Raw genomic sequence first — 15,839 nt, 5'->3', positions numbered from 1 at the left:
CCCAATTTTTTTCTACTTTTTGGAAACCAAATATTTACTGCTGTATAGGGAAGGATAAATCACTTCATCTTTTTTATGGCTGATGTTTGGTTTTTCATCATCTTGTGTTATGCTTTGTGACATTGATGTTTCTTTGCTATTTCCTTTGTTTTCTGACTTTAATGACTAGTGTGTTTATTTGATTCATTGTTTCCATTGATAATATGAAAGACCTAAGTCCTGGTTTCAATTTCTCATGTGGTTGCCATGAAACTTTTCAGAAATCTTATTTCATTTCCCTAATTAGAGAGGTGAGAGTCCAGAGTGGGACTGGTTTATATCCTATGTTGTACAGCACTGAGAGGGAAGAGTGAGACAGTGATATGGGCCTGGGTGTTGTAGGTTGTATTCCAGACCCTGTTCCCACAGAGACAAGGCTTCAAAGCAGAGGCATCCATATATATATATATATGTATATACACACACACACACACACACACACACACATATATATATATATATATACACAAGTGAGAACAGGATTTATTTAACAGTGAGAGAGTAAACACACACTCATGTGCCAGTGTGGGCTGCCCCACACAGAGAAATGCTCACAGTGAGTGGGCCAGAGGACTGCCCAGGAAAGAGAAAAGGAAAAGTGGTACCAAGTATGGTCTGTGGCAAAGAGACCTCTCCCCCATTCTCAGCCTCTTTCATGAAGTAGGGGGTGGCATCTTAATCAGATAAGCAAACAGAGGAGAGTCTTAGTGTGTGTCCTGGGCCTGGAAGAGGCACAGGTGCAACCTGGAAAGGTGGGCACATCAAGCTGACAGTTAAAGACACAGGGTTACATTGCAGGGTTGCAAGAATTCCAGGTTGTTAAACTTCATTAACTGCCTAGTTATAACACATCAATAGCATTTCTCAGAAAAACAAAAATTGAGAGCCCGGTAGACAGGCAGAGAGGGCAGGTAGTTACAGGACAGCAAGCAGAAGTAAGGAAGCCAGAAGAAATATTCATTGAGTGGACATTGAGGTGTGAGCTGCAGGAACTTCCCCCTTCAGAGGAATGGATCTTCTTCCTGGCTATATCCAAGAGAGGTTCCTTTGACCTTAGCCATGCCCAAACACCAGTTACACATGGAATCTACCAGATCGTGTAAGTTCTGTGTTCAACGGTTGATCGTAGCACCTAAGCCATAGAGTTGTTGTGGGGATTAACTGGGATAAGACATGTAAACATGTAATATCTTAGCACAGAGCCTCACCCTTAGGAAATATTCAGTAAATGTTCGATTTTATTATGATGGCTGTGAAGCCATTACGGTGTTTATGTGTATCTCCTACCTGGAGGGCTGGGAATATTTTTATCTATTACTTGCCTGGAGATATGAAATAATTGGGCTATTTTAAAAAGTTTAAGAGATGGGTGGAAGGAGAAGTGAGGTCAGAGAGAGGGGGTTATGAGAGCAAGAGGAAATCAGAAAGAGGAGGGCCTTTGGGAAGAGGGGGAACGGGGCTCGGAGCAGATACCTTGGAGAGTTCCCAGCCAGCGCCTGTTGGAGCAGGCAGGCTCTGAGGGGCGGGAAGGGAGATCAGGTCCTCCCGTCTGCTGAGGGGAAGGCGCTGGGAGAATTCTGAAGGCAGAATCAATGAGGAGCAGACACCTGGCGCGGCTGGAGTCCACCGAATTCACGAATGGAATGAGGAAGTTTCCGATCATGTTTCTGGACAAGCAGTCTCCTTGCCTTAAGTCCCTGAGGTTAAGCACTATAGGGGGCGAGATACCTACCGGGAGGCGATAACAGGGGAAGGGGGAGGGGGAGGAGCGCACAGGCCCTGCCTTTGCCGTTTGAAGGAGAGACTTACAGACCGAATCCTCTCCTCAGTTGCAGTCAAGTGCAGTTCTGTCCTCCTGTGAGGTAATCAGGTACGCAAATGTCCACTCACCCCTTCGTGAGAGATTCCCACACCATCCCCCGCCCCCCACTCTTCCGAAAGACTGTGCATTTTGCAAGAGGATTAATTTCAGGTTTATTTTACACACCAGCTTCCCTGGTAACTTTAGCTTTGTTTTTTTAGAAGAAACTTTAAAACGTTAAACTTTGTTTATCCACTCAACAAATATTTATTGAGTGCATACTCTGGGTGCTGGATCCCGCAGATAAGACCGCAGACAAGACTTGCCGGTGCCCATCCTGGAGGGTCTGCACACACCTGATGCCAGGTGAAACTTGTGCTGAGGCATCTGGGTAGCTGATGCGAGGCTGTCAACCCTTCTGTCCAGCATGGCTACATGTCCTGGGCACGGGGGTTCTGGACAAGAGGAGATTATAGCCGTGTGCCTGGGATCCCCTGGGCCATCTTGTCCTGGTGAGGCTGAAGGTGTCAGAGTTTCTAGGAGAAACAGAAGCCAAGGGAAGCAGACTCTCTCAGAAATGGGAAGTGTGTGGCCCAGCCTGGGAGCACAGAGTTAGAACAGGTACTGCAGGTACTGAGGCTTAAACAGAGGCTGGGGGTGCTCCATCCACTCCCGCAGGCCTCAGATATTGACTGGGGCCTGAGGAGCATGGAGGCAGCAAAAGGTGGTCATACTCTACCTCTCCACATGCCCCCAAGGAAACCCTGTGCTTATTCACAGTCACTCCCCTCCAGAGCATACAGTCCAGAAAAGACACAGACAGGTGCGAAAGCAGCTACATCCTGGTGCTGGTGTTAAGTGTTCTCAGCGGGGGTGGGGGCAGGGAAAGTGCAACAGAAGGGCACTTGGCCCAGCCTGGAGGACTTGGGGAAGGCCTCACAGAGGCAGCGACATTTATGCTGGGACCAGGGAGCTAAGTAAGAATTAACCAGGTGAAAGGAACCGCACCTGCTTAGGCCCAGGGAGTTCAGGGAAGTTGGAGCCTGGGCAGTGGGTGGGAGGCATGACGCCAGGAGAGGTGGGCAGAGTCCAGCTAGTGTGGGGCTCAGGAAGGTCCTGGCATTCAGGGCTCTCCCCTCCCTTCCCTTTCTTTATTACTCAGCTCTTTGTTACTGTAACGAAAATACTGGAGAGAAGCTGTCTGTGAAGGTGGAAGGTTTATTGCAGCTTGAGGTTTGGGGATTCACAGTCCAGGATGCGGCAGCCCCGTTAGTCTGGTGTGTGACGGAGGCTGGCCGTGGTGAGGCATGTTTGGAGGAAGGAGCCAGGAAACCGAGAGAGCGCACGTGAGAGAGCGAGAGCAAGTGAGCTTGGCTTGCGTAGTCAGCCCCATCCCTCTCCCTTCCAAGGGCAAGCCACCAGTAGCAGAGAGACCTCCCACTGTGCCTGTGTCCCAGACAGGTAATTCTAGTGTCTCTACTCTGAACCCATTGATCATTAACATTAACCCCATTAACCATTAACCCAGACTTTGGGGACTGGGCCTTCAGTAGGTGGGCCTATGGGAGACACTCAAACTCTTACCAACATGACACCTTCCCTGAGCCCCTGCACCAGCGGTGCAGTGATGAGTGGGACAAGTGCTGTGCTGAGCGCACAGAGCTCCCAGGCTGGGAGGGAAGGGAGCTCCTAGCTGGATGCTCAGGGCCCAGCTCGGAGGCCCTTCCTCTTGAAACGTCGGTGAAGGTGCAAGCCCTTTCCCAAGGTTGTACAGTCTTCACCGCTCTGTGATTCCAGAACATTCTCTTCATCTCCAGAGGAAACCCTGTGCTCACTAACGGTCGCTCTCCATTCCACCTTCCTATTCTGACCAATGACAATCACCGTCTCTTTTCTGTTTCTGTGGACTCACCTATCCTGGACGTTTCCTATAAATGGGCTGAAATAGCACACAGCCTTTTGTGTCCAGCATCGAACAGCGTCTTTCACGCACCCTAAGCCTTGTCCTCACTGTAGTGTGTGCCTTTGCTTTCCTCCTTTTATGGTGGAATAATATCCATTCTGTGTAATATTCCATTTGTGTGGAATTTTGTTGCTCCATTCATCAGTCAGTGGACAAATAGTTTATTTCCACTGGGAGGCTTTTGTGAGTAATTCTGTTATAAGTGTTTGTGTGGACATATGTGTTTATTCCTCTTGAGGATATACCTCGGTGTGCAATTGCTGGGGCACGTAGTAGGTCTGCAATACCCAGATACTTCTAAAGGTTCATGGAAATTGGAATTAAAAGATAATGCACATTTCCATGAATTTTCCAAAGTACCCTTGTATGTTTAACTCTTTGAGGAAATGCCTGACCATGGTCGGGGGTGCTGCACCATTTTATATTCCCACCAGCCGTGTGTGAGGGTCTCAGTTTCCCCACATCCTCTCCAGGACTTGTTATCATCTGACCCCTCCTCTTCTAGAGTGGAGTGCAGCTGCCTGGGGCGGCAGGGGCCTGGGCCTGGGACTTTGAGGGAAGTCCATGTCTTTCTGGCCCACCCCTCTACCACGGCTGAGTCACTGACAGAGATCTGGGGTGCACTGCCTGGCAGAGGGGCAGTCAGTGCCAGCTACTGCCCAAGCCACCATTACACTTGAGCTGGTCTCCACCCCCAGCTCCTGGTGACCGGGCTTCCCTGGAAGCAGCTATTTCCGGCTCTTCCTGCCTGGGGAGGAGCCGTGGTAGGTGGGAAGGCTGAGATTGTGCCATGGGGTGAGTGTCAGGGCGCAGGGCACTGGAGACCCAGGACTCCTTTGACTCGGGAGGAGAGTGAAGGGCTGCTTTCTGAGTGCATCGACCCCTCTCGTGTGGGCAGACACAGGCTGGGCCCACTGCAGCCTTGACAGCACCTTGAGGAGGGGAGATAGGGTCAGCTTGGACAGGATTTTCCATGGAGGTGGTACAGCCTCCATGCAAGGTGGGAGACGGGGGTGGCAGCTGGAGGCAGGAAACCAGGGTGCTTGGCTCAAGGGTGGGGGTGGGGTGGGGTCTGTCTGGGGTGGAGCTGCAGCACGGGGACAAAGCGAGGAAGCATTGGTGCACGGGCTCAGAGCTGTCGGTTATTTGCCACACTGCTTCAGTGGCCTCCTTGGAAAATGAGAGCAGGGGGTGTGGGCAAAGGCTGTGAGAATGATGTTCTAGAACACTGAACTTCACCCACAATGCCCTGTCTTTCCTTTTTGCTTTTTGCCATCTCTGTGGCTGTCTTCGCCGGGAGACCCGCAGCCGTACTACACATCTCTCTACTGCCCCCGTCCTTTCCCTAGGTTCTTGTTGGGCACTGTTTTAGTTTAGGGCTTAAATGTTCAGTCTTTGGAGCCAGCCTAGGTTAAAATTGCAGCTCTGTCACTCCCAGCCATGCAGCCTTGGGCAGATCATTTCATGTGTTCAAACCTGACTCAGTTTTCCCATTGGAAATTAGGGGCAAAAATAGCAGTCAGTTGGTTAACAGTATCTTCATAACTGGATTAGGAGGACTAACCAATTTGGTGGATGTAAACACATGGCTGATGCCCACTTAGTGCCAGGTTATAGACAGAATAACCCAGAACACAAGACAGAGAAGATGAGGACTGGGATCTTGGGTGTTAGGGAGATGGCAGATGCCCTGTGACCAGCCTGGAGAGATGAGGGTGTGGGTTGGGGCTGAGGGACTCCCACGATCGGCCTCTAAATCCAGCTGCATTGCTGAGAGGGGCTCCGGGAAGAGCACTTGCACACTCATTTCTTTGCTCTTTAGTCCAGAGTCGCACTCCTAGTGGTGCCCAGGTCTGCAGTGTGACACCAAGAAACAGTCTGGTGGCCCTGGAACAAGTAGCTCTGTGGGCATTGAAATGGTGCCACTGCAGAGTACAGATGGAGGCCTGCAGGATGGTGCGGGAGAGACTTGGGAAACTCCCTGGGGTTAGGGAGGCCTCCCAGAGGAGGTGATGTTTTGCTTGGAATCTGAAGGATAAAGAGGAATTTGCAGGTTCCAGGTAGCAAGAAAGAGGATGCCAGGCAAACTGGGAGACTGGGAGCTCAGTTGTTTTGTTTTGCTTTAAGAAAGAAACCAACAGGATTGAATTAGTGAGCAATTCAAGGGAGGGTGGGGTCATGCAGGGTGCAGTGGGGCTGGGGAAGGCAGGACAGGATCATGAGGCAATGGGAGGGTGAGGCCTCAGACGGGCGGGTGAGAAGGGAGGACTGGGTTAAGTGGGCACCACATGGATGGGACTGTGCTAGTCACATGGTCAGGTGACTGTAGCTCAGCCTCAGGGCAACCCCAGGAAGACACAGATGGCCCAGGGCCCACCTGCAGTGGCCAAACACCTCTGTATCCCTGTCCCCGTGCCCCCAGGGCAAGAGCAGGAACCGCACCTGTGGTCCATGTCACCAGCCAGCCTGAGGCCTGCTCCGTGGGCCGAGGCGGTGGAGATGCCAAAGAAAACACAAGCTTGTCAGCAGCAACTCTCCTCGCGCAGGCAGCCGCCACCAGCTTCCTGCCGAGATGACTGGTGCAGCCTCACTTGCTACAGCTGGAGACAGAGGGGAGCAGATGGCCCTGCTTGGCCCAGATTCCAGCCAGATTGCCAGGGAGGTGTGGGCGGAGGGGAAGGACTGGCGCCAGGCGCAGGCTACACGAGGGAGGAGGGGCTGAGCCACTGTTCTGCTCTCCCAGGAGCCTCCTGCCTAGGTAAGGGGTTGGTGGGCCGCCGACTGGGGCCTGGCAGTGATCCTGCACCAGCAGGTGCCCGGAGCTCCCAGGAGAGAGACTCTGTCTTGTACGACCAGCTCTAGAGCTCGTGAGAGATGCAAGATGTCAATGGCTGCATCCCTAGAACCCAGCACAGGTTGCGACCCAGACAGGAGCTCAGTGATTGTTTTTAATTTTAATTTTTAAAATCAATGATAATAGTAGCTCTCAGGCACTGCCATGCTTAGTCTGCCAGCAGCCTCCCCGGGGAGGTGCTGTGGCCCCCTTTGTACAGATGACACAGAGGCACAGAGAGAAGGAATAACTCACCTAAAGCCACAGCTAAGCAAGTGCACAGAACACACAGGTCACTGTCCAACTGAAGGCCAGGCCTAGGAGTTGGGGCTTTGTGGGCCAGGAGCAGACCTGAGTGTGGGCTACCAGCAGTGGCGGTCCTCCAGCTGGAGGGGGGAGACTACGCCTCTTGTCTGTGCTCCCTGAGCCCCAGCCAACCCCGAAGGCCCCACACCAGTTTCTGTCATTGTGCAGAATGCTCAGAAAGCAAGAGATGAGGCCAGAGAGGAAGGAAGACTGGCCCATCTGGGCATCTGGGTATGGTGGGGCAGGCTGCACACTGCTCAATTCCAAGGCACCCCCCCATTCACAGAGGTTTTGATGAGAACAGTGACCCCTGGAGTTAGAGGTGGGACCATGCCATATGGTATTTTGAAGACCAGGGGTCTGCAGACCTTTTCTGGAAAGAAAAGACCCAGAGTCAGTCCTTTAGGCTGGGCAGGCCGTGCAGTCTCTGTTGTACAGTGAAAGCAGCCGTAGGCGGTATGCAAATGAATGAGTGTGGCTGTGTTCAATAAAACTGCCTGCCAGCTTTGGCCCCTGGGCCACAGCTCCCTGATTCTAACAGCAAAGTACAGCCGTGAGAGGGGTTTAAGCAGGGTGTGAGGGGAAGCGTATTTACATTTAAGATGGTCCTGGGGCAGGGTTTGGCTTAGTGGTTTCAGATGCTGTTTGGATGCCCATGTCCACGTCAGGTTACCTGGCTTTGATTCTTGCCTCGGGCTCCTGACTCCGGCCTCTGCTGATGGAAGCCCTGGGAGACAGCAGCGATGGCTCAGTTGGGTTCCTGCTACCCACCTGGATTGAGTTCCTGGATCCTGATTTCAACCCTGTCACAGCCCCAGCCTTTGTGGGCCTTTGGGGAGTGAACCAGCAGATGGGTACTCTCTCTCTATCCCTCATAAATAAATAATCTGAAAAATAAGACTTAGTCATTTAAAAAATAAAAAGGCCCTAAAAGACCTAACTGTTCCTTCCCCCACCCCAGCACACACAGATACACACACACACACACACACACACATACACACATGGCAGCTGTAGTCCCTTCTGTCCTATTTGTGGCTTCCTGAGCCCTTTTGTCTGCAAGAAGAGACTTGACCTGGGACCTGAGGGCCTTTGATGCTTGCAGTTCCAGAGCAGAGGTGACTGCTGTCTGTTCTCCCATCACCCTCCTCTCCACACCAGTTCTCAGTGCAGGTCTGGACCCTCTGCCCAACCCTAGGAATGCATGTTCCCATTCCTGGACTCAGGGCTGGAGTAGGACAGCCCACTCTGAAATCAGGGAGGTCTGGTGCCACATCCCTGCCCCTGCATTTGAGTGTGTGTGTGTGTGTGTGTGTGACTATGGGCTGCGCCTCCCTGACCCTCTGTCTCCTCCCCTGAAGCAAAGTAGCTTTGCACTGACCCGAGTGCCTAGGAGAGGCTCCATAGAAGATACCCTTGATAGAGGACTCCTTTTGTGCTGAGCCCAGGGGCAGGGAAGCTGCTCATGCACTGGGTAGTGGGGACGTTGCTCCAGCCAGCTGGGCCCCGAGCCAGGCTCCGGTCTCCCATCTAGAGCTGGGAAGTGGAACTGCCGAGGTGGCCTTGGCTTCTGACTGTTAAGGGCTTCTTAGAGAGAGGGGTGATTTGTCCCACCTCTCGGGCTGAAAATAACTGCCCGACATCAGGGTAATTACATGGCTGGGCTCCCCCGCAGCACAGAGAGCACCCCAATAATGACTGTGCACAGATGCTGCTTTTGGCAGCCAATGCTTATTTTTAGTCTCAAAGAGTGTCTTCTGGATGGGAAGCCTATTCCATGGCCCACCCCATGGAGCTGGAACCCTTGCCTCTTGAGAGTAGGACCTTCCAGAAACCTACTCTGGATAGGGACATAGAGGCCTCTTCTATTGCTCCAAAGGCCACCTGTCAGGCTCAGGGCAGCCCTCGCTTGCCCTTGGACATGCTGGGCCTTATTGACCTTTGGCTTTGCCACAGTCTCCTTACATGGCCCTGAGGTAAGCCTGCTCCCAGGTCAGCCACGGCTGTGGAGAAGGGACCTGGGCAGAGCTCCATACAGCAGACAAGAGTCTGCTAGAGTCGGCACCACAGGGTGTCTGCCTTGCTCAGAGATGGAGAGGCTGTGTCCTGGGACTGCACTGGGGGGTTGTCAATCAGATGAGGGTCTTGGAAGAATTATTTTCTTTTAAATAAAGATTTATTTATTTATTTTGAAAGACAGAGTTACAGAGAGAGAGAGAGAGAGGACTTCCATCCACTGGTTCACTCACCAAATGGCTGCAATGGCCGGAGCTGAACCGATCTGAGCCAGGAGCCAGGAGCTTCTTCCAGGTCTCCCATGCGTGTGCAGGGGCCCACGGGCTTGGGCCATCCTCCATTGCTTTCCCATGCACATCAGCAGAAGCTGGATCAGGAATAGAGCAGCTGGGACTTGAACTGGCACCCATATGGGATGCTGGTGCTGCAAGCCAGAATTTCAACCTGCTGTATCACAGCACTGGACCCCTACAAGAATTCTTGAGGACTGACTGTGTGCCAGGCCTGGGGGACAGAGCCACAGTTACCAGGTCATGGTCCTATCTTCTTGGGACTTAGTGTCCCTTTGGCAGAGAGATGCAAAGGCCCAGTTACACACAGTTATGTAACTATAGTTGTGATAAGGCTATAAATGAATTTATAGGACTTGTGGGTATACATATCGGGGCATCTGAGCTGAAGCCTAAAGGATGAGGAGTGAGGTAGGGATGTGTGTGTGTGTGTGTGTACGTGCTGCAGATGGATGCAGGGATGATGGTGGATGAATAGATGGGTACATACATGGGTGGGTGGGTGAGTGGGTGGATATATGGATGTGTGTTGGAGAATGGACGGAAGAATGGACAGATGGATAGATGTATGAGTCTTCCAGGCAATGGAAACAGTCTATGTAAAAACTCAGAGGTCAGAGGAAACTCTGTAACTGGCAAGACTATTGTGGAAAGTGTTTGGAGCTTAATGAGACTGAAGAATTAGGATCACTGTGTACAACAGAGCAAGCTGTGCACCACACAGCTCCAGGGCTGCCAGTGTGGAAAACCACAATGTGAATAACATACCCCCCTCCCCCCGCCGGAACCATGCGAGGAGGTGGCCTGCAGACAGGAATCGCATCACGCAGGACCTTGTGAGCTGTCGTCAGGGGTCTGAACTTTATTTCCAAAGCAATAGGGAGCCATGGAGGGTTTTACAGCTTGAGGTGGGACTCTTTTCTATTTCCAGTGACTCAAAGCCATGCTTTCCAGTAGAATCTTCTGTGAAGGTGGACGTGTTCGACACTTTCTAAGGTGTTAGCCACCTGCGGCTGTTGCGCCCTTGAAACTGAGCACAGATGACTGGGGAACTGAATTTTGAACACTTGTTTACTTGAATTTAAATGCCACTATCACCTGGTATAACCAATGGCTCCATGTTAGAGCAGCTATAAAAAGGAGCTGACCCTTACTGAGCAAGATCCCATCATGCCTCACCTCTAGCAGCAAAGCATCTTGGGAAAGTTTGCTAAAGTGGTCACCCCTTGCTGGGTGGGGGCCTCAACCTGGTCATCAGCTGGGACCTCGGTTCATGCTGAGGTCCAGAGGACAGGTGGGGCTGTGGTCTGGGAGCTGGGCCTGGTGACACTGGAGCTGAGTGGCTGTGCTGTGCCCGTGGCTCCTACGGCCTCACTGACACCCCCACTTGCCAGCAGAATGGATGGCCTTCTACAGCTCACTCCCAGTTTGATCCCCATCAGAGAGGCAAATCAAATGGAGACCACCCCGCCCTGCCCAGTACGTGAACCGTGTGTGGAGCCAGTGTCCACAGTGGCCGTTGGGAGTGGGACTTGGCTCACATATCAGAGGGCGCCAGATTGGTAGGGATGGGAGGAGGTTCAGGGCCTGGGCCTCTACCCTCAACTTAATCATCACCGTAACACAAGGGCCTCACACATGAGCCAGCTTGTGTGGCCAAGTTCATCCGCTTGTCCCACAATAGCCACCCTTTGTTCACCTCTGACCTAGAGGGACACTTGCCCACTAATTACATGGTCTGCCTTCAGGGAGCTCCGACCAGGGATGGGAGAGGGGTGGCCCAGAAGATGGGCTCTGCTGGACTCCTCCCATTGGTCCCAGGGACTCCTCCCTCCACAGGGAGAGGCAGAGCTGGAGGCTGGCCAGAGGTGGTTCTTCTAAAGTGGGAGGCCAGAGCAAGAGTTTCAGCTGCCAGGACTGGGAAGGGGGCTGCAGGGAGGTGGGCCAGCCGCTCCCTTCTTTCATCTGCACCTGGGTACTGGGTGAGAACTAGGGCCTGGGAGAGAACAGGACAGACAGTCACCATGGGAAGGCAGGGACACACCTGCCTTCCCAGAGGATTTTGAAACTGTCTTTGAGGTTCAGTCTGGCTGCCCTTGTCCCCAGGTCCTTGCCTGCCCACCATCCATTCCTGAACACTGAAACACGCATGCACTTGTACACCCACACATGCATATTCACACACACACACACACACACACACACGCACAACTGGGTAAATGCTAGGATTGGAGATGGCTGCAGCCTTGGGTAAACCCCCTCCAGGGCCGTTGACAGTTCTGGCTGAGCCGTCTCCTGGCATGGAGACCTTCAGGTAACAATGTGAACACAGCTGCCCTAGCAGGCTCTTGCCTTCCAGCCACGAGCCAGCCACTTGCTCAGCCCTGAAGAGACTTGCCTCCATGAGTGGCCATAGAGTGGGAGCCACGTTGTTGTCATTTTTCAGATGAAAAGACTGAGGCCCGGAGAGGGAAGTGTCTCGTACAGAGACTGGTGTCTGCTTGAACCCAGGCTGTCAGGCTGCAGAGTGCTTGCTGTGGCCAGCCAGTGGCCGTTGTTCGGTTTGGTGCCTGGCACACAGGAAGGGCTGGCACCATTAGCCTTGTTACTGTTAAGACAGTATGTTGTTACCATAACAAGACAAGGGGGTGCCTCAGACCTGCGTTCTGCGTCCCAGTTTCCTCATCTGTGAAATGGGCAGGTTGTCGGGGTACACACACTGCCGGGACCTGCAGGAGAGGGGATCTTACCTGGGCCCACGCACCTGCATGCCCCAGCTGTGACGGGAAGCTCACTGCTGTCCCCTCCTGTTGCAGTACGCTACTTCCTGAAGAATAAGGTCAGCCCCGATCTGTGCAATGAAGATGGACTCACAGCCCTGCACCAGGTAAGGCCAGCCTGGGGTCCCTGCTCCTGCCCCCAACCTGCACAGGTGCCCCCTCTCCCGGAACAGGGCACAGGGAGGGAAGGGGCCACAGCTGCCTGTCAGCCATCTGCTTCAGAGACGTGCGTGTCAGTTACAGACGTGCCCACAGGGCCCCTGTGTGCGCAGGTGCACGCATTGTGCAGGCCCCGCAGACAGGGGGCCTTTGTTCCCTGCGTCCTCGCCGCCCAACCCAGCAAGTTCATGTGGAGCTGACAGATGACACAGCACATTCACATCCACTGGGACGTCCCGTCCACCCTGGTGACAAGGGCGGCTGATGGGGGTCATGTGACCTGTCTGTAGCCACACAGCTGTGAACCATGGTCCTGAACCCTGGCTGCCGTGATGTGTCCTTTCCAGGGCAGTGTGAGAGGTCCCCTCCCACCTGGGGCTGGGCTGCTCCCACCAGGGCCCCTCCCTGGTTCCCTGCATCTGGCCTGGCCTTGCTGTAGTTCTTCCTCCACGTAGCAGTCATGGGGAAGCTCACGCCAAAAATCCCCCTGTGTGGCTCAGAGCTCTCTGGTGCCTTCCCTTCACACGGGCCCCAGAATAAACTCTCAGCCTTGACACCCGAAGCCTGGCCCTGCCTGGGCTTCCTGGCTTTTCAGGGCTGTGTGCACACTGGGCCCCGCCCCTCCACACTTCCTGCAGGACCCCGTGTGCTCCCCCGTCAGCTCCGGTGCACAGCCGGGGGCCGGAATGTGAGCTGTGACAGACGCATCCTGTTCCTTCTGATGCCCCGTGCCTTTGCAGTTCATCGATTTGGCCGTCAGTGTGATCCTTTGACGTTGGCCTTGCCCCCACCCAGATCCAGCCTCCCCAGGCACAGTCCATGTCTCCTGCTTGTTGGTGTGTCCCAGCATCTTCCCTGCACTGACATGCAGTCGGTGCTCAATGTGTGCATGGAGAATTAATAAGTGAACGCACTGAAGCTTCCTGTGCCCTGGCCCAAGTTTCAGAGCACATGGGCCTGAGTGCAGCCTGGGAGTGGGAGGGGGCACTCCATGGCTCCCCATGTGTCCCCTCAGCTTCTCCTGTCCCCCACCACCTCAAGCACCTGCTCTCGGGCAGCTGCCTCAGCACCCCTGCTGGATCCTGCCTGTGGAAACTCTCAAACTCCCAGCTTCGTGGCCTCGAGGGTGCCTAAAACACCCCAGAGAGTGGAGACTTGGAGGGTGCGTGGGTGCTTCTACTTTCCCTAGAATGGAGACACAGCCGCCATTCCTGGTGCGGGGCAGCGCCCCCTAGCTGTGGGTGTGGTGATGAAACACGAGGGCTCTTGCCCACCGCGGGCGGGATGTGTGGCTGTCAGGGTAGAGGGTCAGTCTCAAGGCCTGACCCTGCCACTCTCTTGCTGTATGACCTCAGGAAAGTTACGGACGCAGCTTCCTCAGCCGTGAAGGAGGAATGCTCAGAACAAGAGCCCATCTCGTTGGGTTGTTGTGAGGATCAAATGAGTGCATGTACAAACCCTTCAAACAACACTTGACACTGGATAAGTATTAATTTATTCATTCAAGAGGGAGAGAGAGAGCAAGCGCTCCCATCTGCTGGGTCACTTCTCAATTCCCGTAATGTAGGGCTGGGCCGGAGCCAGGAGTTGAGGATGTAATCTTCACCTCCCTGAATGGCAGGAGCCCGATTTCGTGAGTCGTCACCTCTGATTCCTGCATTAGCAAGAAGCTGGAATCAGGAACTGGAGCGAGGAATCAAAGCCAGGCACTCCTGGTGGCCCGAGCTCCTGCTCCAGGTACTAATATCGTCACTAAAACCATCACGCGACCTCTTCTCGCAAAGCCCCATTGAGGGCTCTGGAAACTGAGGCTTGGGGTCAGCGCCATCCACTGTGAATGTGTGTCTGCATTCACCAGGACAGTAGCCACGACCCCTGCATGGCCAGAGAGCACTCAGACTGTGGCTGCTGCGACTGAGGGCCTGGATCTTGGATTTAATTTAATTTAATAACTGGCGGCTGCCGTGTCATCCAGGGCGGCTCGGGGAGGTGGATTTTTCTCTGGGCAAGACCCAGCAGCGAGTGAGTGACAGAGTCAGGGTTTGAAGCACAGTGCTCTTCGCTGCTCGTTGGACACGGCTGGCAGTGCTGTGAGTCCCTCCCTCCCCTGAGCAGCTGCCCCTGTTGCGGTGAACTCCTGAGCCCTCCCTGTGGCTTGGGGCTCTTGTCACCCCACATCACACTTCCATTGATCTCTCAGGGATCAGCTTTCTTCCCAAGGCCCATTCCTCCTGTGGGCTCCTGGGCCACTGGGGTGCATGGCCAGGGAGGTGGGAACTTGTCAGGCTCTGCCACACACCTTGGCCTCAGATCTCATGGTGAGATCCCTCCCATTCACTGTTCAGCACCTACTGTATGCCAGACGCTGTGCTGGGAAAGGGGCCCTGGAAGTGACCTAGGCAGCACCCCTGCTCTCAGAGTTCAGACTGCGTTGCAGCCCCAGGCATGTAACGAACAGCAGAGGTAACGCAGTGTGGTCAGCCCTCACCTGGAGGTGTGCAAAGGGCTCTGTGGCTCAAAGGGGAAGTGATGAAGGCGCCCAAGAGGAAGGGACATTGGAGCTGGGTCCTGATGAAGGAGCAGGAGCAGGAGCAGGAGCTTCCCGGATGGGCAGGGGTAAGGGTGGGTGTTTACAGCAGAGGGACAGCACGTGCGGGTGAGGAAAGAGGCGCAGCATTTGCAGTGCGGGCCCTGGGGCGTCCTCTGTGGGACAGCCTGAGTGCAGGAAGACAGGTGAGAGGACAGCCAGGAAGATGGAGAACGGAGCCCGTGAAGGCAGCCTGCGTGGATTTCAGTCCATGCCAGGAGATTATAACCTTGGGTTCTCACCCATCTCTAACCAGGTATGACCAATGGCAACCAGGCTGCGCTGAGCCAGTTTTCCCACCTATTAAATGGGGAGGATAGGATCCTCATGGGCTACCAGGTGAGGCAGTGCGTGGCCCAAACTTAGCGAGGTGCTTGACTTGGGAAGTCCTTCCAATGCACACGCTGTCATTACTGCCAGTGTGGGCTGATGTGTTATCATTGCCACTGTCACCAGGGCTGTGGGTATTGCTGTCATTGTCATTGTCACTGCTGCCCTAGTACAACCATGACAGTCACATGGAGGAGAGCTTTGTGGGCCTGGCAGGGGAGTGTGGGTCTGTTGCTCCTAGCAGCAGGAATCTTCCAGAGGTTCTTAAGCAGGGAGAGCAGCATGATAGATTGAGGAGGGAGCTCTCTGCTTGAGGTGCTTGGAAGGGGAAGGACAGGGAGGCAGCTCGAGATGGCAGAGCTGTGCAAGGGCAGTGGGGACAGGGATGCTGTGTAGGAGGTGGAACCTGCACCTGCTGGTAGATCACATGTGGGAAGTGAGGAGGCGGGGAGGGGAGGGGTGGAGCGGAGTCAGCCGGCTGCCCGGTGCATTTCCCAGCATGCAGAATGCACAGAAGGAGGCCTGCCTGCCCCACTGCATCCCCACCACCACCACATGCACCCCTGCACTCAGCCCACAATGCAGTACCCTTGCTCAGGCCGCATCTCCCAGGACAGCCTGGTCCAGCCCCCGCATCCCTGTCACCAGATTCTAATTCTGGGTGCACAGTCCTCTCCTCTTTCTGAGTCTTCCACCCCACCTCCTTGTTTCTCTGGTCCTCCTGTCTCTAGACCC

The 15,839-nt window shown here is 54.1% G+C and overlaps 1 protein-coding gene across 2 annotated transcripts in view; it reads left to right on the top strand.

The window, feature by feature from the left end:
- PPP1R16B (protein phosphatase 1 regulatory subunit 16B) overlaps positions 1-15,839 on the top strand; it is a 113,737-nt gene that overhangs the window by 72,745 nt on the left and 25,153 nt on the right. For both annotated transcript variants that reach the window (XM_051846107.2, XM_051846108.2), the window contains exon 3: positions 12,065-12,135. In XM_051846107.2, the coding sequence (XP_051702067.1) occupies positions 12,065-12,135 (71 nt within the window). The remainder of the gene's footprint in view (positions 1-12,064; positions 12,136-15,839) is intronic.

The sequence above is a fragment of the Oryctolagus cuniculus genome, chromosome 11 (assembly GCF_964237555.1).
Source record: "Oryctolagus cuniculus chromosome 11, mOryCun1.1, whole genome shotgun sequence".
Classification (NCBI taxonomy): domain Eukaryota; kingdom Metazoa; phylum Chordata; class Mammalia; order Lagomorpha; family Leporidae; genus Oryctolagus; species Oryctolagus cuniculus.
Note: the sequence above shows the minus strand (reverse complement) of the source record. Positions and strands in the feature narration are given on the sequence as shown.